The sequence below is a fragment of the Protomyctophum bolini genome (genome assembly GCF_963924005.1).
Source record: "Protomyctophum bolini genome assembly, chromosome: 13".
In the NCBI taxonomy this organism is placed as follows: domain Eukaryota; kingdom Metazoa; phylum Chordata; class Actinopteri; order Myctophiformes; family Myctophidae; genus Protomyctophum; species Protomyctophum bolini.
Genome location: NC_137874.1, coordinates 34,631,868 through 34,657,754, shown reverse-complemented (window position 1 = coordinate 34,657,754; position 25,887 = coordinate 34,631,868). Strand labels below are relative to the sequence as shown.

At 45.6% G+C, this 25,887-nt stretch overlaps 1 protein-coding gene across 4 annotated transcripts in view; it reads left to right on the top strand.

The window, feature by feature from the left end:
- Nucleotides 1–25,887, top strand: part of rapgef6 (Rap guanine nucleotide exchange factor (GEF) 6) — a 187,919-nt gene that overhangs the window by 98,910 nt on the left and 63,122 nt on the right. For all 4 annotated transcript variants that reach the window (XM_080780488.1, XM_080780489.1, XM_080780487.1 and 1 more), the window contains exons 8-10: nucleotides 15,852–15,983; nucleotides 21,005–21,185; nucleotides 23,549–23,685. In XM_080780488.1, coding sequence (XP_080636614.1) covers nucleotides 15,852–15,983; nucleotides 21,005–21,185; nucleotides 23,549–23,685 — 450 coding nt within the window. The remainder of the gene's footprint in view (nucleotides 1–15,851; nucleotides 15,984–21,004; nucleotides 21,186–23,548; nucleotides 23,686–25,887) is intronic.

The following is a 25,887-nucleotide window of genomic DNA, read 5'->3' as shown; positions in this document are numbered from 1 at the left end:
AAACTGGTGCAGAAACCGGGCGTTTCTTTCGCCCCGTTTGACAAAGTACATTAATGGAGTAGGGTTGGTTGGGACAGGGGTCATCAGATCAGTGACCACCGTCTCTGCTGGCACGCAAGTGTTGACTGACTGTGTGCGTGTGTGTTCGCGCATGTGTGTGTGTGTGTGTGTGTGTGTGTGTGTGTGTGTGTGTGCATGCACGAGATCTGAGAGGCTGACCTTTACTGCGTTGCGTGACGCTTGCCAGTCACTGCCGTCGGCATCATTGCCCTTGATGGATTCTGCCTTGTTTGACCTCGGCATATACGTAGACGGACATGGATGGACGGACCGACGGAGAGAGAGGACATGATGGAAAGTAGAGAATCGGAGGCAGAGACGAGAGACAGGCAGCTGAAAGAACCAGAGATGATGGGTAAAATATGGAGAGAGAGAGAGAGAGAGACAGAGAGAGAGAGAGGCAGAGGCACAGGGAGAAACATGACAAACAGAGAGCCAGAGAGCTTTTAGTGAGGCCCGGGGTATCGAATATACAGGAAGTGAGGGTGATAAAGATCAATGCGGGCCACATTAGGCCAGGCCAGGCCAAGCCAAACTCCATCCTCCATAACTCATGAATTACCACCCAATCCTAGCCAAACCGTTCCCCTCTGAGACTCCGTGCCCCTCTGAGACTCCGTTCCCCTCTGAGACTCCGTTCCCCCTCTGAGACTCCGTTCCCCTCTGAGACTCCGTTCCCCTCTGAGACTCCGTTCCCCTCTGAGACTCCGTTCCCCTCTGAGACTCCGTTCCCCTCTGAGACTCCGTGCCCCTCTGAGACTCCGTGCCCCTCTACTGTATATTGGGCTTTTTATTTGCTTGTGATACGTGTTCCTCTTTACGCCGTACAGTACACATATCTGTACTCGCTCCTGTTTCATCACCGGCGTATGTAGTTTTCCTCGAGGTGTCAAAAACGCCGAAAATGCTGAGTTATGCGTGGTGTCAAATCTCCTCCCAGCGGCTGGCTGTTTCATGTGTCACTATCTATCGCAGGCATTTCATTCAGCCCAGAGAACATTCTGTCGCTATTTTCAAGTGTAAAATCTTCCATTACGACGCCATCAAGGCACGCCAACATCATTTTTTGTTGACTAAATCAACTGTGGATTTCAACTAAAACTAGACGAAAGGTAAAGCATTTCAGATGACTAAAATATGACTAAAACTTAACAAATTTTTATTCAGAAGACTATGACTAAAACTAAATCTAAAATTGCTGTCAAAATCCAACACTGCGTCGCATGCTTCCTTTCCCTCTCCTCTGCCCTCGTTTAGTCTTTGGAATTATAGCTCTCCACTTCATGTGACCTCTGAGAATCGGAGCTCTCCGCTCACACACGGCTCGCTGCTTTGTATGATCCTGTTGGAAAGCTCACCGGTTAAGAGCGGGTGACTGTTACTATTGGCTCGCTGCTTTGTATGATCCTGTTGGAAAGCTCACCGGTTAATAGCGGGCGACTGTTACTATTGGCTCGCTGCTTTGTATGATCCTGTTGGAAAGCTCACCGGTTAATAGCGGGCGACTGTTACTATTGACTGCTGGATGGATCCTTACAGAAAACTGATTCTATTCAGAGACACGAGCGTAGACATGCACGTACATGCTATACACAGTACACACACACACACACACACACACACAAAGAATGCACGCGTGCACGTGACTTACTGTCAGAGGATTAATGTATCTATTACTATGAGCAGACATGCACACACACATAATCACATACGGTACTTCAGCCCTATATCTACACACACACACACACACACACACACACACACACACACTCGCCCACCTAAAGGCCCCCTCACCTCAGCTCTTATGTCAGTGATGACCCCCTGTGTGTGTACACACACACACACACACACAGTGCTGATATTTCAGCCCCACTTCCATACCTCTTGTAGCCATTATCTTGGTGCTATATTGATTCCCCTCCTCTCCACTAGCGACATAACTAGAAACCCTAGTGGATTTTCAAGGGCGTTTATAAATACAAAATGGGATGGATTGCTCTGTGCGTGTGAAAAACTGTGTGTGTGTGTGTGTGTGTGTGTGTGTGTGTGTGTGTGTGTTAGAGATAGAGCGTGCCCTTGGTTGCAGACTGTGTGTGTATGTATGTGTGTGTTGGGGGGGGGGGGGGGGGGGGGGGCTCGGGTATTGTGGCCTAAACTCTGAATGCACAAAGACCCAAAGCGGTAGGTCTAATTTCTCCTGATTCAGCAGAATCCGCTGTTTGTTTTTCAACCAAGTCCTTGCAGACAGACACACACACACACACACACACACACACACCTCCCTAGCTGACTGTCACAGAGTAATAGTCATGTTCTTCCAAGGCTATTAGCACCAGTTTAACAACAGGGGAATCGATCAGTTGAAAAGTATTTATTTAAAGACCTTTAAAGTCAACTCGGATGGTGACAAACCTCCAAATGATGACAATAAACCCATTTTTTGTCCCTGGCACAAAATGGGGTCCAACATGTTTGAGGTTTGGTCTAATCTCATGTGTGAGCAGGACATGATCCAACATAGTCATCATCACCACCGCAGGGGAGCTGCTGCTACCCGGGCAACGCATGTGTGCGTGCGTGCGTGCGTGCGTGCGTGCGTGCGTGTGTGTGTGTGTGTGTGTGTGTGAGTGAGAGAGTCAGCATGGGGTAGGGCAGAGGGCAGGAAGCATCTGTTAGCAGAGGGGTGTGTTTGTCCAGTGTGGACCTGACCATGGCTTGTCTTCCTCTGAGACCCAGACAGAAATTCCTCACAGTTTCCTGTAGCTCTCCCTCCCTCCCTCCCTCCCCAAGGTGTTATCGATCCGCTGTTGTTTATCAATCAAACGTTTTGCTATTTTTAAAACCACAAATCCGAGAGGAGGAAGCGAGAGTGGGAGAGACCAGACACTGCAGTGTGGTGAAAGGAGAAAACCACCACAGCACAACGTGTCTTGTTAAAGAACACTCAACGCTTTATACCTTTTAGAACCTTTGTGGCTCGTTTACCAATTTCTCAAGCAGAACATCTCCGAACATCTCTGGGAGATGGGTAGTACTAGCTGTATACAGAGAGAGAGAGAGAGAGAGACAGAGACAGAGAGAGAGAGAAACAGAGGGCGACGGGTTGATAACAGACCATCTCATGAATATTCATGACAGACACATGCAAGGCTGTTTTTTGGCAGGGACATCAAGGTGTGCACTGTGACACGCACACACACACACACACACACACACACACACACACACACACACAGTATGTGAACTGCATGGCCCTTTTGGCCTTTCATTCGGTCGGAAGGGTCACTGGTCGAGCACACACCTGCCCTCCATCTCGTTGCTGAAGATACAGAAGCGTGCCAAAAAAGCACTCAAATGCTTTACTTGAGTAAAAGTATCAATACTGCAATGTAGAACCACTCTGTTACAAGTAAACGTAAAGTACAATTACCTCAAAATTATACATAAGTACAGTACTTAAGTTAATGCACTTAGTTACTCTACAGTTTACACCAAAGAGATTTTATTATAATTTATTTTATTATAATAATAGAATGAGAGGTGAAACCCAAGCAAGGGCACTCTGTGCATACAGTACGTACTTACTATGCATTTGACGTACAGAATGACCACACAATAATATTACCAGAAACTCTTGAATGACCATAACAGGTCTGTAACTCTGAAAGTGTTCAAATGGACCAGGTCCATTTGGTTCCATTTGTCCACTCCCATAGTTAAGGGCGTCCTTGCAAATGAAACATTAAGAGAACCACTGGTACCAGTGCACTCCTAATGCCAGTGTGCCATACATAGTGTGGTAGTACTGGTACTGGTGGACTCCTAATACATAGTGTGGTAGTACTGGTACTAGTGGACTCCTAATACATAGTGTGGTAGTACTGGTACTGGTGGACTCCTAATACATAGTGTGGTAGTACTGGTACTAGTGGACTCCTAATACATAGTGTGGTAGTACTGGTACTGGTGGACTCCTAATACATAGTGTGGTAGTACTGGTACTGGTGGACTCCTAATACATAGTGTGGTAGTACTGGTACTGGTGGACTCCTAATACATAGTGTGGTAGTACTGGTACTGGTGGACTCCTAATACATAGTGTGGTAGTACTGGTACTGGTGGACTCCTAATACATAGTGTGGTAGTACTGGTACTAGTGGACTCCTAATACATAGTGTGGTAGTACTGGTACTGGTGGACTCCTAATACATAGTGTGGTAGTACTGGTACTGGTGGACTCCTAATACATAGTGTGGTAGTACTGGTACTGGTGGACTCCTAATACATAGTGTGGTAGTACTGGTACTGGTGGACTCCTAATACATAGTGTGGTAGTACTGGTACTGGTGGACTCCTAATACATAGTGTGGTAGTACTGGTACTGGTGGACTCCTAATACATAGTGTGGTAGTACTGGTACTAGTGGACTCCTAATACATAGTGTGGTAGTACTGGTACTGGTGGACTCCTAATACATAGTGTGGTAGTACTGGTACTAGTGGACTCCTAATACATAGTGTGGTAGTACTGGTACTGGTGGACTCCTAATACATAGTGTGGTAGTACTGGTACTGGTGGACTCCTAATACATAGTGTGGTAGTACTGGTACTAGTGGACTCCTAATACATAGTGTGGTAGTACTGGTACTGGTGGACTCCTAATACATAGTGTGGTAGTACTGGTACTGGTGGACTCCTAATACATAGTGTGGTAGTACTGGTACTGGTGGACTCCTAATACATAGTGTGGTAGTAAATCAGTGCCATACGTATTCTGAAGAAAACCTGGAGACTTGACATTCAGTAATTGGGTCTGATGATCAAAATAAGAACATTATAGAGAGCCGCAGTCCCGCCCCCTTTCAGAAAAGCGAGTGGCCCAGGAAGTGGAAGCCCCATGCATTCTCCCATCGGCACTTTTAATATCATTTATTTAAAGACGGTTACGCCGCGGACAAAGCCAATTCGGATTGTGACGAATCATGACAATGAACACAATATTTTGGGCCGATCAAATAATTTATAAGACGAAAAACAAAACAAATAGTGTTGTCTCCTGACTTTCTTTTCTTCTTTCTAATGATTTGATCGTCCCAAAATATTGTGTTCATTGTCATGATTCGTCACGATCCGAATTGGCTTTGTCCGCGGCGTAACCGTCTTTAAATAAATGATATTAAAAGGACTGCGGCGCTCTATAATGGTGTTAAAAAATAAAAACGTGCCATGGGCATGGACAACTGCTAGTCTGTGTATGGACCTAGATTGAGCTGTCATTGGTTGGCATGGGGGGGGGGGGGGGTCCTGCTGGGTGGATAAACGGCCATCAGTTGGCAGGTACAAGTACAAAGGAAGAGAGGGGTGCCAGGATTGGGACAGGTGGGGGAGCTGGTCGCCACTGCCAAAAGCTCCAACATTGCCCTAGTTGTCTGGAGGCTGGAGGGAGGGAGGCCATTTCTTTAACCTTTTTGACATCTGCAAATTGTGCAGCCGATGTGTCCCTCTCTCAAACTAGTGTCCCTATTTTGGACGTGCGTGTGTGTTTCCCGACACTGTCCGATTGTGCACCTCTTAATAACATTACATTTGTGCACGCTGACAGTGGCCTCGATTGATCTGTAAAACGTTGCCGCAGGGCTAAATTTGGATGCGCGCGTATGTGTGTCTATTGGTTACAGACACGTCACCCTGTGTGTGTGTGTGTGTGTGTGTGTGTGTGTGTGTGTGTGTGTGTGTGTGTGTGTGTGTGTGTGTGTGTTTTGGTCCATGAATAAGAGAGGACTAAGGTGAATGTGAGAATACAAGATAAAGTGAAGGTGGACAGAGTGTGTGCGGGGCGAGATTTGACTATATGTACACGCGCAAACGCACATGCACCCCACACACACACACACACACACACACACACACACAGTCACACACACACATTCATCTGCATACTTTTTGAGGTATGATCGCTTTTGAAAACACTTTGCAGGTGAGTTGTGTTCAAGGTCAGAGTTACCTTTCTGACCCAATATCTGGTTACATAGTGCAGGTGATCTAGCAGACTGGTTACATAGTGCAGGTGATCTAGCAGACTGCCTGGTTACATAGTGCAGGTGATCTAGCAGACTGGTAACATAGTGGAGGTGATCTAGCAGACTGGTAACATAGTGGAGGTGATCTAGCAGACTGGTAACATAGTGCAGGTGATCTAGCAGACTGGTTACATAGTGCAGGTGATCTAGCAGACTGGTTACATAGTGCAGGTGATCTAGCAGACTGGTTACATAGTGCAGGTGATCTAGCAGACTGGTTACATAGTGCAGGTGATCTAGCAGACTGGTTACATAGTGCAGGTGATCTAGCAGACTGGTTACATAGTGTAGGTGATCTGGTAACATAGTGTAGGTGATCTAGCAGACTGGTTACATAGTGTAGGTGATCTGGTAACATAGTGTAGGTGATCTAGCAGACTGGTTACATAGTGTAGGTGATCTGGTAACATAGTGTAGGTGATCTAGCAGACTGGTTACATAGTGCAGGTGATCTGGTAACATAGTGTAGGTGATCTAGCAGACTGGTTACATAGTGTAGGTGATCTGGTAACATAGTGTAGGTGATCTAGCAGACTGGTTACATAGTGCAGGTGATCTGGTAACATAGTGTAGGTGATCTAGCAGACTGGTTACATAGTGTAGGTGATCTAGCAGACTGGTTACATAGTGTAGGTGATCTAGCAGACTGGTTACATAGTGCAGGTGATCTAGCAGACTGGTTACATAGTGTAGGTGATCTAGCAGACTGGTTACATAGTGCAGGTGATCTAGCAGACTGGTTACATAGTGTAGGTGATCTAGCAGACTGGTTACATAGTGCAGGTGATCTGGTAACATAGTGTAGGTGATCTAGCAGACTGGTTACATAGTGTAGGTGATCTGGTAACATAGTGTAGGTGATCTAGCAGACTGGTTACATAGTGCAGGTGATCTGGTAACATAGTGTAGGTGATCTAGCAGACTGGTTACATAGTGCAGGTGATCTGGTAACATAGTGTAGGTGATCTAGCAGACTGGTTACATAGTGCAGGTGATCTGGTAACATAGTGTAGGTGATCTAGCAGACTGGTTACATAGTGTAGGTGATCTGGTAACATAGTGTAGGTGATCTAGCAGACTGGTTACATAGTGCAGGTGATCTGGTAACATAGTGTAGGTGATCTAGCAGACTGGTTACATAGTGTAGGTGATCTGGTAACATAGTGTAGGTGATCTAGCAGACTGGTTACATAGTGTAGGTGATCTGGTAACATAGTGTAGGTGATCTAGCAGACTGGTTACATAGTGCAGGTGATCTGGTAACATAGTGTAGGTGATCTAGCAGACTGGTTACATAGTGTAGGTGATCTAGCAGACTGGTTACATAGTGCAGGTGATCTAGCAGACTGGTTACATAGTGCAGGTGATCTAGCAGACTGGTTACATAGTGTAGGTGATCTGGTAACATAGTGTAGGTGATCTAGCAGACTGGTTACATAGTGTAGGTGATCTGGTAACATAGTGTAGGTGATCTAGCAGACTGGTTACATAGTGTAGGTGATCTGGTAACATAGTGTAGGTGATCTAGCAGACTGGTTACATAGTGCAGGTGATCTGGTAACATAGTGTAGGTGATCTAGCAGACTGGTTACATAGTGCAGGTGATCTGGTAACATAGTGTAGGTGATCTAGCAGACTGGTTACATAGTGTAGGTGATCTGGTAACATAGTGTAGGTGATCTAGCAGACTGGTTACATAGTGTAGGTGATCTGGTAACATAGTGTAGGTGATCTAGCAGACTGGTTACATAGTGCAGGTGATCTGGTAACATAGTGTAGGTGATCTAGCAGACTGGTTACATAGTGTAGGTGATCTGGTAACATAGTGTAGGTGATCTAGCAGACTGGTTACATAGTGTAGGTGATCTGGTAACATAGTGTAGGTGATCTAGCAGACTGGTTACATAGTGCAGGTGATCTGGTAACATAGTGTAGGTGATCTAGCAGACTGGTTACATAGTGCAGGTGATCTGGTAACATAGTGTAGGTGATCTAGCAGACTGGTTACATAGTGCAGGTGATCTGGTAACATAGTGTAGGTGATCTAGCAGACTGGTTACATAGTGTAGGTGATCTGGTAACATAGTGCAGGTGATCTGGTAACATAGTGTAGGTGATCTGGTTACATAGTGCAGGTGATCTGGTTACATAGTGCAGGTGATCTGGTTACATAGTGCAGGTGATCTGGTTACATAGTGCAGGTGATCTGGTTACATAGTGCAGGTGATCTGGTTACATAGTGTAGGTGATCTGGTTACATAGTGCAGGTGATCTGGTTACATAGTGTAGGTGATCTGGTTACATAGTGTAGGTGATCTGGTTACATAGTGCAGGTGATCTGGTTACATAGTGTAGGTGATCTGGTTACATAGTGCAGGTGATCTGGTTACATAGTGTAGGTGATCTGGTTACATAGTGCAGGTGATCTGGTTACATAGTGCAGGTGATCTGGTTACATAGTGTAGGTGATCTGGTTACATAGTGCAGGTGATCTGGTAACATAGTGCAGGTGATCTGGTAACATAGTGTAGGTGATCTGGTTACATAGTGCAGGTGATCTGGTAACATAGTGTAGGTGATCTGGTTACATAGTGCAGGTGATCTGGTAACATAGTGCAGGTGATCTGGTTACATAGTGCAGGTGATCTGGTTACATAGTGCAGGTGATCTAGCAGACTGGTTACATAGTGCAGGTGATCTGGTTACATAGTGCAGGTGATCTAGCAGACTGGTTACATAGTGCAGGTGATCTGGTTACATAGTCCAGGTGATCTAGCAGACTGGTTACATAGTGCAGGTGATCTAGCAGGTCTGGTAACATAGTGCAGGTGATCTGGTAACATAGTGCAGGTGGCTGCTGGTGAATTTACGGAATGAACCTGGAGAGTCGGCGTACGCAGGAAGAACTGAGGCTAGCTTCCTGTCGTGTCTATGAGAGAGAACCTTGTCTATAACAACATGTGGGCCACGTGCCGTTGCTTATGCTGAACATCTGTAGTCCATCAGCGGGTTATTGCATTCTCCTCTTTTGTGTTCCAAGGCAAATACATAATATGATCTTAATTTGCGTTTTATCCCCTCCGGTTGGTTTTGCCAAAATAGTCCTGGCAGTATCCACTTATAATATCCAGCAGGTGCAGTCCAACGACCATTATGCTAATTCCCCATGGCATAAACAATGAACCACATTGGTCAGCTTACCCTCGGCTCTTGACCAGGGGAGGGTCTTTTGTAGACCACTGTCTCGAGAATTGGTCCACAGATTATTATTTTTTATTGTTGCTTTTGTTAAATGTATACAAATTTTGTGACTGTTCAGGGCTTGAGGTACTTTGCTGTGCGTGGTATCGCACAAAGACAATAGCAAATCTACAAGCTTACAAAGCGTCCCACTGTCCCCCCAAGAGTCTGTCCTCCTGTCCCACTGTCCGCTTTAGAGTCTGTCCTCCTGTCCCCGTCACTTTGGGTCATCTCGTCTCTCCGCGTCTGTTTCCGTGTGACATCTCGCTCGCTGTGTGTGAGGAGTGGGGAGCGTTGTGTGTGTGCATGTGTGTGTGTGAGGACTGAGGAGTGGGGAGCGCTGTTCACATCTTCCGCTCGGCGTCATTTAACGTTGCATCATCGCACGCCTTTCTTGCTGCATTGTCCTTGCATGCACGCTCGTGCACACGGCACGCACTATCACTGCAGCCTGAGCGTGTGTGAAGGATGTCTGTGACAGACAGACAGTTACTTGGCAACTGGACTCCCTCCAACAAATGTGAACGGATTCTCTGTACAATCAACCAATTTGATACTTGTGTGCTATTTCATACTTCATCGACTGTTAACAATAGAGTGTCATTTGTTTTATTTTTTAGTGGTGCAACCACTCCAAGGAACAGCAATGTCACTCACTATGGGACTATGTTTACAGTACCGGTAGCGGCAAAAGTGGCGCTGTTGTGCCAGAAACAGAGAGAGAGAGATAGTGTTGCACTGTTGCCTGCTAATGAGAGAGAGAGAGAGAGAGAGAGAGAGAGAGAGATAGTGTTGCACTGTTGCCTGCTAATGAGAGAGAGAGAGAGAGAGAGAGAGAGGCAGGGGGAGAGGAGAGTTGCACCACTCAGTTCACACGGGTGTGATTCTTCTTAAATCGTCAAAATGTGTGCAAATCTTTGAATATACAGTATATTCTTTCACAGCGAACGTTTTTAAGTCAAATCCCTCTTCTGGAGGGGTCAATGGACCAACATATTTTCAGATGGGGCCCAAATGCAGATAATTCCAACTGTTGCACCCAGAACTCCTATGGTCAATCACGCCATCTCTGCTGAACGGAGACCAGCAGTCAAAAACCCGATGGATAGTCCTCTATGGCTCTCCGTGAGACCATCAATGCACAATGGAGCAAACGTTATGGCCGTGCTAAAATGCTTTGGGTAGGTCCAGTAGCCTTTCGCCCCGCGCAGTCAAACGGTCAGTCTGGGTTTAATAGCACGTTATATCACCGGGGGGGAAACGAGGGGAGGGCTAGTGAACGCTCGCTCGGTCCCATAGCTACTATATCACACTGGAATTGGCTGCATTAGGTTAAATGGGCTTTTATATGAGAAGGTTAGAGAGGAGGGGAATTATTACTCGCTAAATAGTTATTTCTACTCTGGCCTGCCTGCCGTGAATTAAGACTGTTGGAGAAAGAAAAGTCCTAATGGAGCTAAAGTAAGGAAACGCGTTCACAAAAATGGACTGATATAATACACAGTATAGGCTAAATATACAGCGTATATATATATTTTTTTTTGGGTTCTATTTTCGTCCATGCTAAAGCCCTTATCCCTAAACATTTTTAATAGTTAAAATAGCTGTGACGTTGTGAGCTTGTAGATTGGCTATTTTAAAATGTCAAAATTTAGATTTAGATCGTTGCCTGCCTGGCTGGCTTGTTCTCCTACAGTAGTAGTTGAATTGATGGATTCACACAGCATTCATATTTAATCTGCTAAATTTCTCATCACTAATGCATGAATGGGAGAACCCCCCCCCCCCCCCCCCCCCCCCCCCCCCCACACACACACACACACACACACACACACACACACACACACTCCTACACTCCTCTATGAACCCCATGGGGAGAGGTGGAGAAAACAGGGGGGGGAGGGGATTAGAGCTGGATTAAAAGTCTTGAAGTGTGAATGAGAGCCATGAGACTGCTGCAACACACACACGCAAGCCGCTGGTTGACTGGCTGGCTGGCTGGCTGTCTGTCTGGCTGTCTGTCTGTCTGTCTGTCTGTCTGGCTGGCTGTCTGGCTTTCTGTCTGACTGGCTGGCTGGCTTTCTGTCTGACTGGCTGGCTGGCTGGCTGGCTGGCTGGCTGGCTGGCTGTCTGGCTTTCTGTCTGACTGACTGTCTGTCTTATTCTTTGCCTTTTCCCTCCCTTCTTCTAATCTCCCCACTCGGTCTCTCCTCCTACTCCTCTCTCTCCCTCTTTAGTCCCCCCCCCCCCCCCCCCTCTCTCTCTCTCTCTCTCTCATTGAAGTGTGTGTGTGTGTGTGTGTGTGTGTGTGTGTGTGTGTGTGTGTGTGTGTGTGTGTGTGTGTGCGCGCGTGTGCGTGTGCATGCGTGAGACGTGGTTGGGTTTGGCAGACTGATCCACTCATTGAACTGTGTGTGTGTGTGTGTGTGTGTGAGACGTGGTTGGGTTTGGCAGACTGATCCACTCATTGAACTGTGTGTGTGTGTGTGCGTGAGACGTGGTTGGGTTTGGCAGACTGATCCACTCATTGCCGTCTCTTCATCTGTAGTTCGGTAGGACGCGTGCAGTGCATGCTGGGAGAAAGAGATTGGTTGGCCGCTGCCACCTGTGAAAACTGATCCATCATAAAGAAATCAATGACTCTTTACCTGAGACTGAGGTCTCTCTCTCTCTCTCTCCATCTCTCTTCCAATCTCTCTCTCTCTCGCTCTCTCTTATTGATTTATCTATATATTTCTATCGCTCGCGCACTCTCTCTTATTCATTTATCATTTCATCTACAGCAGCCTATCTCTCTCTCTCATCCCTATGTCTCTCTCTCTCTCATCCCTATGTCTCTCTCTCTCTCTCTCTCTCTCTGTAGCTCTTCATTCTCTCGTAGCTCGTTATTCTCATCTCCTACACAAACTCTTGTCTCTGTGTTGCTTGTCTTCCTCTGATGCCTCTCTCCCTTTATCTAATAGAATTGGCTACACCTAGGTGTTGTCTATTGACTGATTCTCCTCAGTTCATACATTGTGTGTGTGTGTGTGTGTGTGTGTGTGTGTGTGTGTGTGTGTGAGTGAGTGAGAGAGAGAGAAGCCTGCTTTGCCCTAGGCTCAACACTAAGTGAGCCAGACATTGCATTGCACCGTCCTACCTGATGCAAAATGGATTTCACTTCAATGCAAGCAAACGTGTCAAGATTCAAATCTAATGTTGGAGGTGTGTGTGTGTGTGTGTGTGTGTGTGTGTGCGTGGTGGCACAGAGACAGAAGAGAAGTGCTGGGGCAAGCTGTGTGTGTGTGTGTGTGTGTGTGTGTGTGTGTGTGTGTGTGTGTGTGTGTGTGTGAGAATGTACATAGATGAAAAATGGATTGTACATTATTCATCCTTACACTCGGACAGGCCCATTCTGAGTGGACCGTGGCTACTGTAGCGTGCGTGCGTGCGTGTGTGTATTTGGCCCAACCTATTACTGGGATGTTTACTTTGTACCTGCCACTTGTGCTAAATGAATCTCCTGGCTGTTAATTGGTCGACTCGTTAGCGGAGGCTAACTTTAGATGATGCTTGTACAGCTCTGCAGAAAATGAAGCACACAGTGAAAATGAATGTCTTAATGTAACTGCGTGTGTACAATGGACCCCCCCGTGCACACATGCTGGCTCTGAAACAATCACCATTCATCACATGGACGCTTGTTGACTTGATTTTCACAGCTGCTGTGTACCTTCAGTGACATTCAACCTGAGGTTCCTATTTTGGGCATTACAGGTGAAAATATTTGACAATTTCGCCAACGGCAGTAGCTGTTTCTCTCAATGAGATGCTGTGTGTGTGTGAGAGCTTGTGTAGATCAGCTTTTCGGTGTGTTTTTGGTGAAGAACGAGAGACAGTGAGATCCAATTGCCAAAAAGGAAGAGGGGCCAAGTACAGAGCCCTGGGGCACCCCACTCAATGGAAGTATATAGGGTTTAAGTGGTTAATAATATGCAGTATAGGCCCTTGTCAAGCATAACTCCCCTAACCTGCTCTTCCCTTAATTCCACAGTGGTTGGTTGGGGATGTACGGTCAACAACAGGGAAAGGGGTGTGTGTGTGTGTGTGTGTGTGTGTGTGTGGGAGCAGACAGTGCCCCTCCCCAGACTTAACATCTTTAATATTGCATGGTGGCACCACATTGGCTCTATACAACCCCGGTGTAGCATGTTGGTCGTGTGTGTGTGTGTGTGTGTGTGTGTGTGTGTGTGTGGGGAGGGGTGGCAGATAGATGGTGATGATGATCGGGTGATGGAGGAGGTGGACGGTAGGCTTGTCCGGCGTCGCAGGAGAGCGTGCTCTCTCACCCTGACTCTGTCTCGCTGCAAACTGGTAAGGTCTGGGGCCAGTTACAATAGGATGTTAATTTAGTGATGCACCACCCGTGTGTTTGTGTGTGTGTGTCTGTGTGTGTCTGTGTGTGTCTGTGTGTGTCTGTGTGTCTGTGTCTGTCTTAATGTTGATTTGGACAGCAAAGTCTTTTGAGTAAAAAATAATTTAGATTTAGTCATATTTTAGTCATCTGAAATGTTTTAGTGTTACTATGGTTTTAGTCGACTCAATCTACAGTTGATTTAGTCTACTAAAATGATGTTTAGGCAGGCCTTCCCTTGGTAACGTTGTAATGGCAGATTTTGTTGAAAATTGCAGATCTACAGATCAAAAACGTCATCTCTTCTCCACTAGTCCCTCCCTAACATTTTAGTCTAGTTTGTATTTGTTCACGAAATTGTCAATATATTTAGTCATAGTTTTAGTCATCATAGCTTAGTTTTTATTTCTTTTTACGTCCATGAAAAAGGGTAGTCGCCTTAGTTTTAGTCGACAAAATCAACACTAGTCTGTCTGTCTGAAAGTTCACCTCTTTAGCGTCCACCTAACCCCCTCCCCTTGTAATCCCTCCTCCTTCTCACCCTTTTGATTGACGCTAGTTATACTACGCAGGTTGGTGTTTTTTTGTTAGTCTTTTTTTTATTCGCTTGATCACAAATCTTCAGAACGTTGTTATGATGGCGTGTTGTTGTTTGGACAGACGCTACAGTAGGTTGGCTCTTTACCCGCTAGCTATCCTGGTTAATTTGAAGCACTACCGCGGGTGTTTTCCTTGAACTCCACACTTGTAAGTCACTCTGGATAAGTGTGTTTGCTTAAAATGGTAAATTGGTGTGAACGCTGCGGATGCCATTAGGAACACTGTAGAGTTGGTCAGTAACTCTGCAAATGCTGTAGAGCACCGAAGTTGGAGATCCATGCCCCACCCGGCTATGCAATACCCGTTGTTTTTTTTTTTACCTTTCCTGTAAAACAGTTTTGGACAGCGACTAATCGACGCTATCTAACAGCCATGGAGTATGTGTGTGTATAATGAGAGTTGTCTAGAAGGGCCAGGTGCTCTCATGCACCTGGCATGAGAGCACCTGTATGTGCTTCACTGGCCTCAGTGCAGTGTGAAAGGCAGTCTCCCTGTAGCTGTATGTGTGCTACAATTTACAATTTACAATTTAGGCATTTAGCAGACGCTCTTAATCCAGAGCGACTTACATTAAGCAAGAACAAAAAAGCATGGGAATACATCACATAAAGACATTTATCATGAAACATGCGTAAGCTAAGAAAGTAACAGTGGAATATCTATAATGAAACTATACATATAAGCTATACATCTATACTACTATGCTACACATATGTACTATGACGTGCTATGACTACATACAATGCACTTATGCTGTCTACATAACATGCTATAAGTCTGTATCAAATGCTATCTAAGTCTACAGAATTGCTATCTAAGGGGGTGGGGTAAGTGCTATGGGCCATGATGGAGTCTGAAAAGGTGGGTTTTCAGACTACGGCGGACTACGCTGGCCTCAGTGCAGTGTGAAAGGCAGTCTCCCTGTAGCTGTATGTGTGCTACGCTGGCCTCAGTTCTGTGTGAAAGGCAGTCTCCCTGTAGCTGTATGTGTGCTACGCTGGCCTCAGTGCAGTGTGAAAGGCAGCCTCCCTGTAGCTGTATGTGTGCTACGCTGGCCTCAGTGCAGTGTGAAAGGCAGTCTCCCTGTAGCTGTATGTGTGCTACGCTGGCCTCAGTGCAGTGTGAAAGGCAGTCTCCCTGTAGCTGTATGTGTGCTACGCTGGCCTCAGCGCAGTGTGAAAAGCAGTCTCCCTGCCTCACTTTCACTGCTATAATGTCATCCACCGGGCGGCTCAGCTCAGCCGTGTGATTTACAGTGGTCTGAAGGAGCTTCCCTTCATGTTAATGGTCTACCGGCATGAGCTGTCAGAGGCTGCCAAATTGCTTCGGACTGTCAGTGGAAAAAGGCGTGTGGGTGCGTGCGTGCGGTGTGTGTGTGTGCGTGCAATTTGTGTGCGTGTGCGTGCAGATATGTATTTCTGTTGAACTTGAACTCACTCTCTCTCTCTCTCTTCCCCACTTCCTGTCTGTCTCCTTAGCTTCCTGCCGACCTCAATAAGATGCACCTGACAGACCACGCCCATCAGCAGGTGACGCACATGGCTCCCAGCCAATCAGGATGCAGCATTGCCAGCGACTCTGGGAGCAGCAGCCTATCGGACATCTACCAGGTGGGAACCTGTCTGTCTGTCTGTTTGTCTGTCTGTCTGTCTAACTATATGTCTGTCTCCCTCCCGCTATGCTTGAGATGTTTTTAATCAAAATCCGGCATGCGAGCCGAACACCTGTGTACGTACAGTACCTCACAGACCTTGCAGATTGGCCACATTGTGATGTGATTAAGGCACGTAGCCTTAATCACAATGAACTTTGGTTGAATAAATGTTGATTCATTACGGGTCATCATCTACTGCCAGCTTACTGTGCATTTGACACTTGGCTCTGTGCTCTAGGTCACTGTGCATAGGGCCTTAATGAATGTGGATGTTTATAATGACTGTGGCGTCATGGGGGCCTGCAGGTCTCAGGAATCCACCCTCTATGTGACATTTCCCAGCCAGTCAATAGACGGTCGTGCCTGGGGATTTAACGGCTCGCGTGAAGTGTGTGTACCGTGTTTAATAAGGGCCAGGAATCAATAATCTGTAGGTGGCACACACCGCAGGATTTCTCACACACACACACACACACACACACACACACACACACACACACACACACACACACACACTCACACACCTCGTCACATGCACACACACAAAACAACCATGCGCACACACACACACACACACACACACCCCAACCCACTCAGACACAGACTTGAATGTCACAACCTTTAGAGCTGACATTTAATTCCAGTATGTATGGTTTTATCTCATATAGCACTGTTTCTCTGGTAACATGTCATTGTTCTGACCTCCTGTTAGTCTGACCGATTACCAACACTATCCCAAACCCTAACCTCAGTCTTAACCGGCCACGGAGATCGCTAAGCCTAACCTCAGTTTTCACCGGCCACGTAGGTCGCTAACCCTAACCTCAGTCTTAACCGGCCACGTAGGTCACTAACACTAACCTCAGTCTTAACCGGCCACGTAGGTCGCTAACCATAACCTCAGTCTTAACCGGCCACGTAGGTCGCTAACCATAACCTCAGTCTTAACTGGCCACATAGGTCGCTATCCCTAAACTCAGAGAGAGAGAGCGCAAAGACTAGTTTAGCATACATGACAGGCATGGCCTTGAAAGACTGAGAGAGAGACAGAGAGAGGATGTGATGTGAGTCACAAAGAGAGACATAGTGAAAGACAGTAGGACACATATTATAATAGAAGGAGAGGTGAAACCCAAGCAAGGTTTGAAAAGAGGACAAAGAGATGGAGGGAAATGAAGAGAAGAAAGAGTAGAATATTCTCCAGATAATCTCTCTCAATCCTAATACTATACTTGTAGAATGTAGATGCTTGTAGCAAATGATCAAAATGTTTATAGAGCTGAAGTGGTTAATGTGTCCTGTAATGATAATTAAAATCTACAAAGTAACTAGTAACTCTCTCTAACTAAGTTTTCAAATAAATGTAGTGGATTAAGTACAATATTTGCCTCTGAGATTCAATTCAATTCAATTCAATTTTATTAAAGTGTCAAATCACAACAAGTTGTCTCAAGACACTTTACAAACCAACAAAGATCCACCCAGAGCAAGCAATATTGCAGAGATTTTACTTTTACTTGTAGTGGAGTAGAAGTAAAAGTACTGTGGAAGTGTATACGTTTTCTCTTTGTCCTTGGATGGAGTCCACGTCAAGTTCCTTTTCACAAAAAGATCCTATCTCGTGTGCATGGTCCCAAATTCATTGCATCATTACATCATCACTGTCACTTCATGCATCAGTGTGTGTGTGTGTGTGTGTGTGTGTGTGTGTGTGTGTGTGTGTGTGTGTGTGTGTGTGTGTGTGTGTGTGTGTGTGTGTGTGTGTGTGTGTGTGTGTGTGTGTGTGTGTGTGTGTGTGTTAACACAATAAAAAGCCATTAGCTGAAGGATGAAAACGGGGGGGGAAAAGAAGAAAAAAAAAAAACCCCGGAGACATCAGAGTTTATTTCGGGAAGGACGGATTCAATTCTGGCCTGTCCAGTCTCATTCATTAAATGGTGAGTGGATGGACTCGCAGTGGAATGGAGCGGCTTGTCCGTTTTTAAGGCAGTCATCCAAGGGCCAGACATAGCGGCTTGTCGTAATAGCTTGTCCAATCCCATTCATGAATGCCCTGTGCTAGCTTAATTTGGCCTTCTGTGGTTCCTGTCAAATTCTAAGATCCTGCCCCAAAATAAATCGCCTGCACATTACCATGTTGGGTTACATTTTATTCACGTTGATGTTGTTATACCACGTCGATGTACTGTACGACAGTGACAGCCATAGCAAGCCAACTTGCGATGCATTTTGACATTTAAAATGGCCAAACCCAGAATGGGAGTTATTTGAAGCGTCTGCTTCAACATGGCACTATGGTCTGAATTTCCGAATGGAAGAACAGGGAGACCAACCATTGCCTCCAACCATTGCACATGTTTTGCAATACGTGGGCTGCCGCCCGAGGCTTTGGCTATTTGCGGCTCCTGGCCATGGAAACATTTGAGAACCCTTGTGCTAGTCTAGTTCTTGGAGGGGATGGATGGATGGATGGATGGATGGATGGATGACATTAGTCAAAAATAGCATGCAGTTGTCTCCTGCTGGTCCTTGTGGTCGCCTCTGCCCTCATAAAAATAAAATAAACTTTCAGGAGGTTTTGCCCTCAACCCATATTTTCCTGCTGCTTCCTCAGCAAATACAACAAAGCCAGCATATGGTGATGATGGGGTATTTTTCTACCCCCCACCCACACGCTCGCTTGATAAAACTAACACACTGAAATGAATAAAACATGGTGAAATTCTCCTTGGTGCCGGACCAGGGGGAAGCCATTTAGTTTGGTCTCTGGCCCGTTCTAGGTTTCCTGTATAGAACAGTGGTTCTCAACCAGTGGTCCTTGAGGGGGTTCCAGGAGGTCCCCAGATAAATGATGGAGAGTTTGTAAGAGTGGTTTCATTTTACGCTCTTCAAGAGTTATTTTAAACACCTGCATTAGGCTAATTTACATGTAGTCTACACAATTGGAGCATGTCAAATAATTATTATTTTGATCAACGTCTGCCTGTTATCTCTCCTATGGTACCAACATCAATACAGCATGGAATTGTGAACAAACTCCAACCGTGTCCAACGACAACACAACATTCTTTCGCTGTGGGTCTGCGAGGATAAATCTCATCAAATGACGGTCCGTGGCTCAAATGGTGAATAAATAATGGACCTTTACATGAAATAGGTTTGAAAATCACTGCCGTAGAAGAGCGGGCAGATGGTCTGTTCCATCCAAGGGGAGAGCTGCTCCTGTCTCTCTCCTCCTGGGTTGAGGGTTCACTTCCCTGGCTGGTGTGAGAGCCCCCGAGGCACCACGGCCTCCATCTGGCTGCCAAACAGACGCAAATATAGGAGCCATATGAACTATCACAGAAAGATGTAATGCCACGTAGCCTTTGTCGCATGACAAATAGCAAATATAGGCCATTTACGAGCTATTTCGACAATTCGTAGAACATACCCACATTTCTACCCGCCGTCCGTCCAGGCTATGGGACCGTGACTACAGATTGAATAGCCTGTGGGCCGGGGGCCTCGGCAGTGACTACAGATCCCATAGCCCGTGGCGAAAATACAAATGAACGGCTTAAATAGAAATTGAAAGTGAAGAATCGGCCTCTTCACTTCCTGCTTAATTCCAATGGCCAATGCCCACGTGCAAGTTCACATTGACTGGGCAACCCACTGAGGAGGGAAAAGGCACGAGGATAGACTGGCCACTGTGTTGATTCAGTAGTGGACAGGATAATGACGTGCTCAAAATGGGGTCGTCAGCGATTGTTAGTTTGTATTGTTTTGAACAGAGAATTGGCTCGGTGGGATGTCTTGCTCAGAGCAGACGTACTGCTCTGAGGTTATTGCACCGTTTTGTTTTCGATGATATTGACGCTGAGAGGAGATGGGGGAAATCAGATAGTTCTGTCCATGTAGGTTGGCAGAGGTTTTATTTTTTATTTTATTTGTTTATGTATCACTTTTGAAATGAGATGGGGCTTTCTTATTCCCTTTCCGCCGACTCGAGGATGATGTATTTCAAACTGTAAAGTTTGATTTATTTAGTTATTTTTTGGCAGGCGCTGCCTTTGAAAAGAAGTGTAAAAATAATAAGGCTCAAGATAGTGTTGAATATTTGATGCTCTTGCTTACATGCTAGTGGAATCCAACGCAGTGATCTGCACTGGTGGAAAAACTACTACATTGTTTTACTTCAGTAAAAGTATTAATACGGCAATTTAGAACGAACTACAACGCTACAAGAAAAAGTCTGGAATTAAAAATGTACTTGAGTAAAAGTACAAAAGTATTGGCCTCAAAATGTACTTAAAGTACCAAAAGTAGAAAGTACTCTCAATGCAGAATGTCCCATTTCAAGTTTTCAAATGTATACAAATATTTTGAAAATAGTTGATCTACAAGCTCACAATGCGTCACACCGTGACATATTTTGAGCTTGTAGTTCGGCTATTTTCAAATGGACGAAATGGGCTGAAGTGAATGTTTTGTAATAGTAACCAAGTAATACAAAGTACAGTCCTTAAGTATATGTACTTACAGTAGTTGAATCCAACACAGGGATCTGTCCTACAGAATGTCCCCTTACAGATGGATCTGTCCTACAGAATGTCCCCTTACAGATCCTTGTCATTCTGTGCCATCATTGCCAGCCAGCCAGCCACATACTGAGCCTTGTTGTGTGTCCTTAAAGTCTCGGAAACAACTCACAATTTGTGTCATTTCTGAGGCTTTATGAATGTTTTTTGGCACCTTTCCTGGAAGTGAAACATTTTCTTCTATGCTTGCTCGGAGGCCTGCTTTCTACCTATTATTTTTGTGTGTGTGTGTGTGTGTGTGTGTGTGTGTGTGTGTGTGTGTGTGAGACTGTGAGTCTTCTTTCCCTGCCTTAGAGAACGATGACATTGAATCGAACAAACCCATGCTCGCCCTCTTAACCATCGTCTGTACCCCCCCCCCCCACCCCCCCCCCCCCCCCCACCGCCCCACCAGGCTACAGAGAGCGACCTAGGAGACGTGGACCTGTCGGGGCTGCCCGAGGCCCCTGTGGACAGCGAGGAAGAGGAGGAGGAAGACGAGGACCTGGAGAGAGCCTCGGACACGCTGCTGGGCAGAGACCTCGTCCGAGAGTGTCTGGAGAAAGACCCGCAAGACCGCAACGACGATGACATAGGTATGTAGAGAAAGACCCGCAAGACCGCAACGACGATGACATAGGTATGTAGAGAAAGACCCGCAAGACCGCAATGGCGACGACATACTGTAGGTACAGTAGGGTATGCTTTTGTCTGGGTCTGGATGTCTCTCTCCTTCCCTCTGGCCAGTGCTTGATTTTGACAGCAAATTAGGATTTAGTTTTAGGGCCGATTCATACTCTTATTTTAGAGCCGAATAAAAGTCGGTTCGGCGCTGTAGAGCCTACAATTTGACGTCATTTGAGGTTCGGGGGGGGCGGGTACCGTCCTAAAGTCGGCTCTTCGGTGCTCTGACAAGCCGAAATCATTTCGGCACTACAGCGCCGAAACAGTGATAAAATAGGAGTATGAATCGGCCCTTTGTCATATAGTCTTTTGAATAATATCCGTTAAGTTTTAGTCATATCAGATAGAAAATCGCGACCCATTATGTGGGCGGCCGGGCAGGTGGGCAGGCGGGCGGAACATACTGGGATAAGAAAAAAAGAAAGAAAGTTACAATGTTTAGCCAGGGTAACTGGACTAAGCTCAAGAACTTGTTTACAGCCAGGCCCTGCTCATAGAACATTTCATGGTCGGGGTTCAATGCCTTGTTCAAGGGCACTTCAACGGTGGTAATTTTAACGTGCCGGTCCGGGGATACGAACTAGCGACCTTCCGATATCAAGACCGCTCCGCAAACCGTTCGGCCACCGCTGCCCTCACATCAGCACAAAGCAATCGGGCTCAAACAAAGAAACATAATTTATTCATTGAATAATTTCGGAATGCTACACCGATCACTTTGATTCCGGTATGCGAAAGAGAGATAAATCAAAGAGAGGTCAAGAAGAAGCGTCGTCTGAAACTAACACCAGCCAAGCGCCAAATGCGGGGTCGATTTTCCATTTGCCGAGTTCTGAAGCCCCCGCGAACACTTTGGCAGGTGGCTTTCTTTTTTCTTTTTGCAACAACATGTCAGCCTTTGTGGCTCACAGGACGGTCGGGTGATTTTTGGTTGTAATAAAATTTCAGCATTGATTGCTCAACACGAGTAAAATTTGTAACAAAATACGTAGCAGCTTTGGTGGCTCATACACAGAAGTGAATGAACGGCACAGACGTGAATGCCCGGTGAAGAAAGGCCTTAACGAGTCCGAGAAGGGAACCAGGGGTGTTCAGGTTTGTACTCTTACTGTAGACGGGAGGCAGATCACACCATTCTTGGCCACCACAGGGAGGAAGGATGGAGAGGCGATGGGCGGAGATAATGAGAGGAAGATGAACGGGGAGAGATAGAGCTTCTTCCTAGCTCAGCTTAGGTGTCTTGACCCCCGATAATATTATACCTGCACTGAAACATCTCCATAGTGTCTCGTTGAACTCTCTGTGTGTACCGGCTTGCTTATTGCTCCAACTCGTACCGGTAAAGTTGTTGCGGTAACAGTTTGAATAAGAGGATTTTGTGGCGTTAGATTAGCTATTATTTGGGGTCCGAGTAGGCGAACAGACACTTTGAAATATGATCTTTCTGATTCCATTACGCACGTCTAACTGTTACGTCGATATCCCTTTCCTTTTCATCTGTCACTTTCATCGACCCTTTCCTCTCTCTCCCGCTTCCCTATTTGTCTGTTTCTCTCACTCTCTCTCACTCTCTCCTCTGTCTTTCTGTCTTTGTCTCATTCTCTGTTTGTCTCTCCGACTTTCTCTCTCTGTCTGTCCTTAGCACTTGCACTAGCCTCGACGACCTTACAGACGTATGCCAAAGCTCAATTTATATAATGTAGATAGCATATTATGTAGACATACTGTAGCACTCTATAGTGTATACTCATACGTAGCTTCACTGTACAGATATTCTGTTAGACAGATATTAGGTTCTCAGCTTGCTTATGATTCTTGATGACTATTTCTATGCATTTGATGTATTACCATGTGTTGTTCTTGGAATACTGTAAATCGCTCTGGAATAACCCATGTTGGACTGAGGCCGATTCTAAAAACGCTTCTAAATCCTGACCTAAGTTTTCTGAAAAACGTTATTTATTATAAATAAATTGTATTATTTTCTTTTTACATTTTTGAATACTGTACATACTGTACAGAACCCCAAGAGGGGTTCCCGTCCAGAATGGTTAGAACACCCATTCTGGGTTAACCCAGAGAGCGGGAACCCCTCTTGGTGTTATAAGTATTATGTTATACTTTAGCTATTGAAAAATAGCAGATCTACAAGCTCATAGCACGGCACCAAGTGCCGCACTGCGAGCTTGTAGATTTTTTTTTTGAAAAATAGTAAAATGGTAAGTTGTAAATGGTCTGACTCCGTCCTCTGTCTCCGTGTCTCGGCCTCTAACAGAGCAGCTGTTGGAGTTCATGCACCAGCTGCCGGCCTTCGCCAACATGACCATGTCGGTGCGGAGGGAGCTGTGCAGCGTCATGGTGTTCGAGGTGGTGGAGCAGGCTCACACCGTCATGCTTCACCACAAACAGGAGGTAGGGACATTCACCCTGGAATAGGACATATTAATGCCCATTTTAGACGTGCGTTTGCGTGTGCGCGTGCGTGTGTGTGTGTGTGCGTGCGTGCGTGTGTGTGCGCGCGTGTGTGTGTCTCCACTCAGTTGATGGACAGCTCTCCTCCGAGATGCTTGGCTCTCTATGGGCTCATGTTGAAGGTCAAAGAGAGAGAGAGAGAGAGAGAGAGAGGCTGATATAGAACAAGGGGGAGGGGATTAATTGGAATAAGAGAAGAAAACACTACAATGGACTGAGAGACATGGAGACAAAGGGAGGGAGAGAGAGAAAGAGAGCACGAGGGAGTGAGTGATAAGTCGGCATAGACGCTGGCTGAGAGGAAAGCGACTGCGATCAGCGAGATGGAGTGAGAGAGAGAGAGACTAAGGAGAAAAGAAGATGAGAGAGAAAGAAAGACAGAGACGGAGAGAGAGAGACAGAGCGAGAGAGAGAGAGAGAGAGAGAGAGACAGAGAGACAGAGCGAGAGAGAGAATGAGAAGGAAAGTGGAGGGGCGAGGTGAGAGAAAGCAGTTTGAATTATGGGGGCCACTCGACCCTCATTCATTCCTTCTCCCCTGTTGCCTCGTAGCCACTCTGCTGGAATGATTATATGTTATGTTACGGCTGCGCTGCATGCTGCTAGAGTTGTATTCTCCCCCTCAGCATGCTCATAGCTCACACTGCACATTACGCTCACAGAACGCCCGCTGACCTGTCGGAAATACTTCATATATAAATATATACAGTATATATGTTTTTATTGTGAGGGGGGGGGGGGGACTAATGCTCGGTACCTGTTTTATCGACTTGCTACTGTTTGTTTTACGGGGGCCCGTTCCACTGCAGCACTGCTGTGTGTCCACAGAGGTACAAGAAAGTGTAAAAGAATTAATACAAAAAATAAAGTGTGCAGTAGTTTCATGTCATCATGATTCCACTACAGTGCATAAACCATTAACACTACGACGTCGGAGCGGTCATTCTGACCGGTTTTGAGATTTAAAAGTTTATTTTCTTAGCCCATGGAGTCCAGAGAAAGTTCCCCTTGCATGACTTTGTCTAAATATTCGATTGAAATCATCTCTGTTTTTTTCCCCATTTGAAACGTTTTGTAAATATGATTTTAGGCATATATCTCTTACTCTGTCAAGCTATTATCGGCACAATGGACCGACGTCCCCCTTTCTCCCCCATAGGCCTACTCGCCTTTTTGCTGCTTGATAATGGTGTCTTTTATAACCCGATTCCCCGACATTTCCTTTTCACTTGATATCGTTTCGTAGAGAGGGCCTACACAACCGATCTATATACCAAATGAAAGACCGAATTCCGTAGTTTACATGGTATTTTGAATTTTTTTAAATGAGCAAAAAATGAGCGAGTTATGATTTAAAGAAAAGAGGGGTGGAGGAAAAAAAAAGAACACGCAACACACATACAGCTAGCTAACTAGGCGATTATTTGGATCAATCAAATATATTAATTACATCGATTATATCGATAACACGTGTAGCCTATAATGTTTCCCCCTCTATATAAAAATGACAATATATAACTAATGTCGTATTTCGTCATGTATGTGAACTAGGCTGCTTGCAAGGGTGTCGCTTTCGTGAGCAATGGTGTGCATGGCCGGTTTGACCTGACGCGATTCTTTCTTTGGCACAATCAATGAAATATAATAGTAGGCTACTAAGCCCGTTTTCAGCTAAATTCGGAAATGTCCAGGCTAAATAACGTATCGACGGGAGTCGTGTTAATATTTATTTACTCGTCATTGTCATGTTCACTCCAAATAAACAAGTATTATGCACTTATGATGCGGAGAGCCATCTTATAAAATATTTCGGTTGGGATATTGAGGGGGCAGAAAACAGCCCGGTCACGTGGTTGATGTACTTGCAAGTTGGGACAAAGAAATACACACAGCATAGCAAATGTTTTTTATTAATTAAACTGATACAACAACATAACGTGGCTAATAATTGTTTATTTGGAATGTACTTTGGCTTGTAATTTAGGTAAATATAACGCGACTCACTTGTATAAGTAATTTACCGCGGACATGCCGCATTTACTGCAATACGTTTGGCTTTAGTAATGCGGTTAGCTTATAATATTAGCAAATGTAAGCTAACGGCTGGAGGAATGGGGGTCTGTTACTACGGACAATCCGGTCA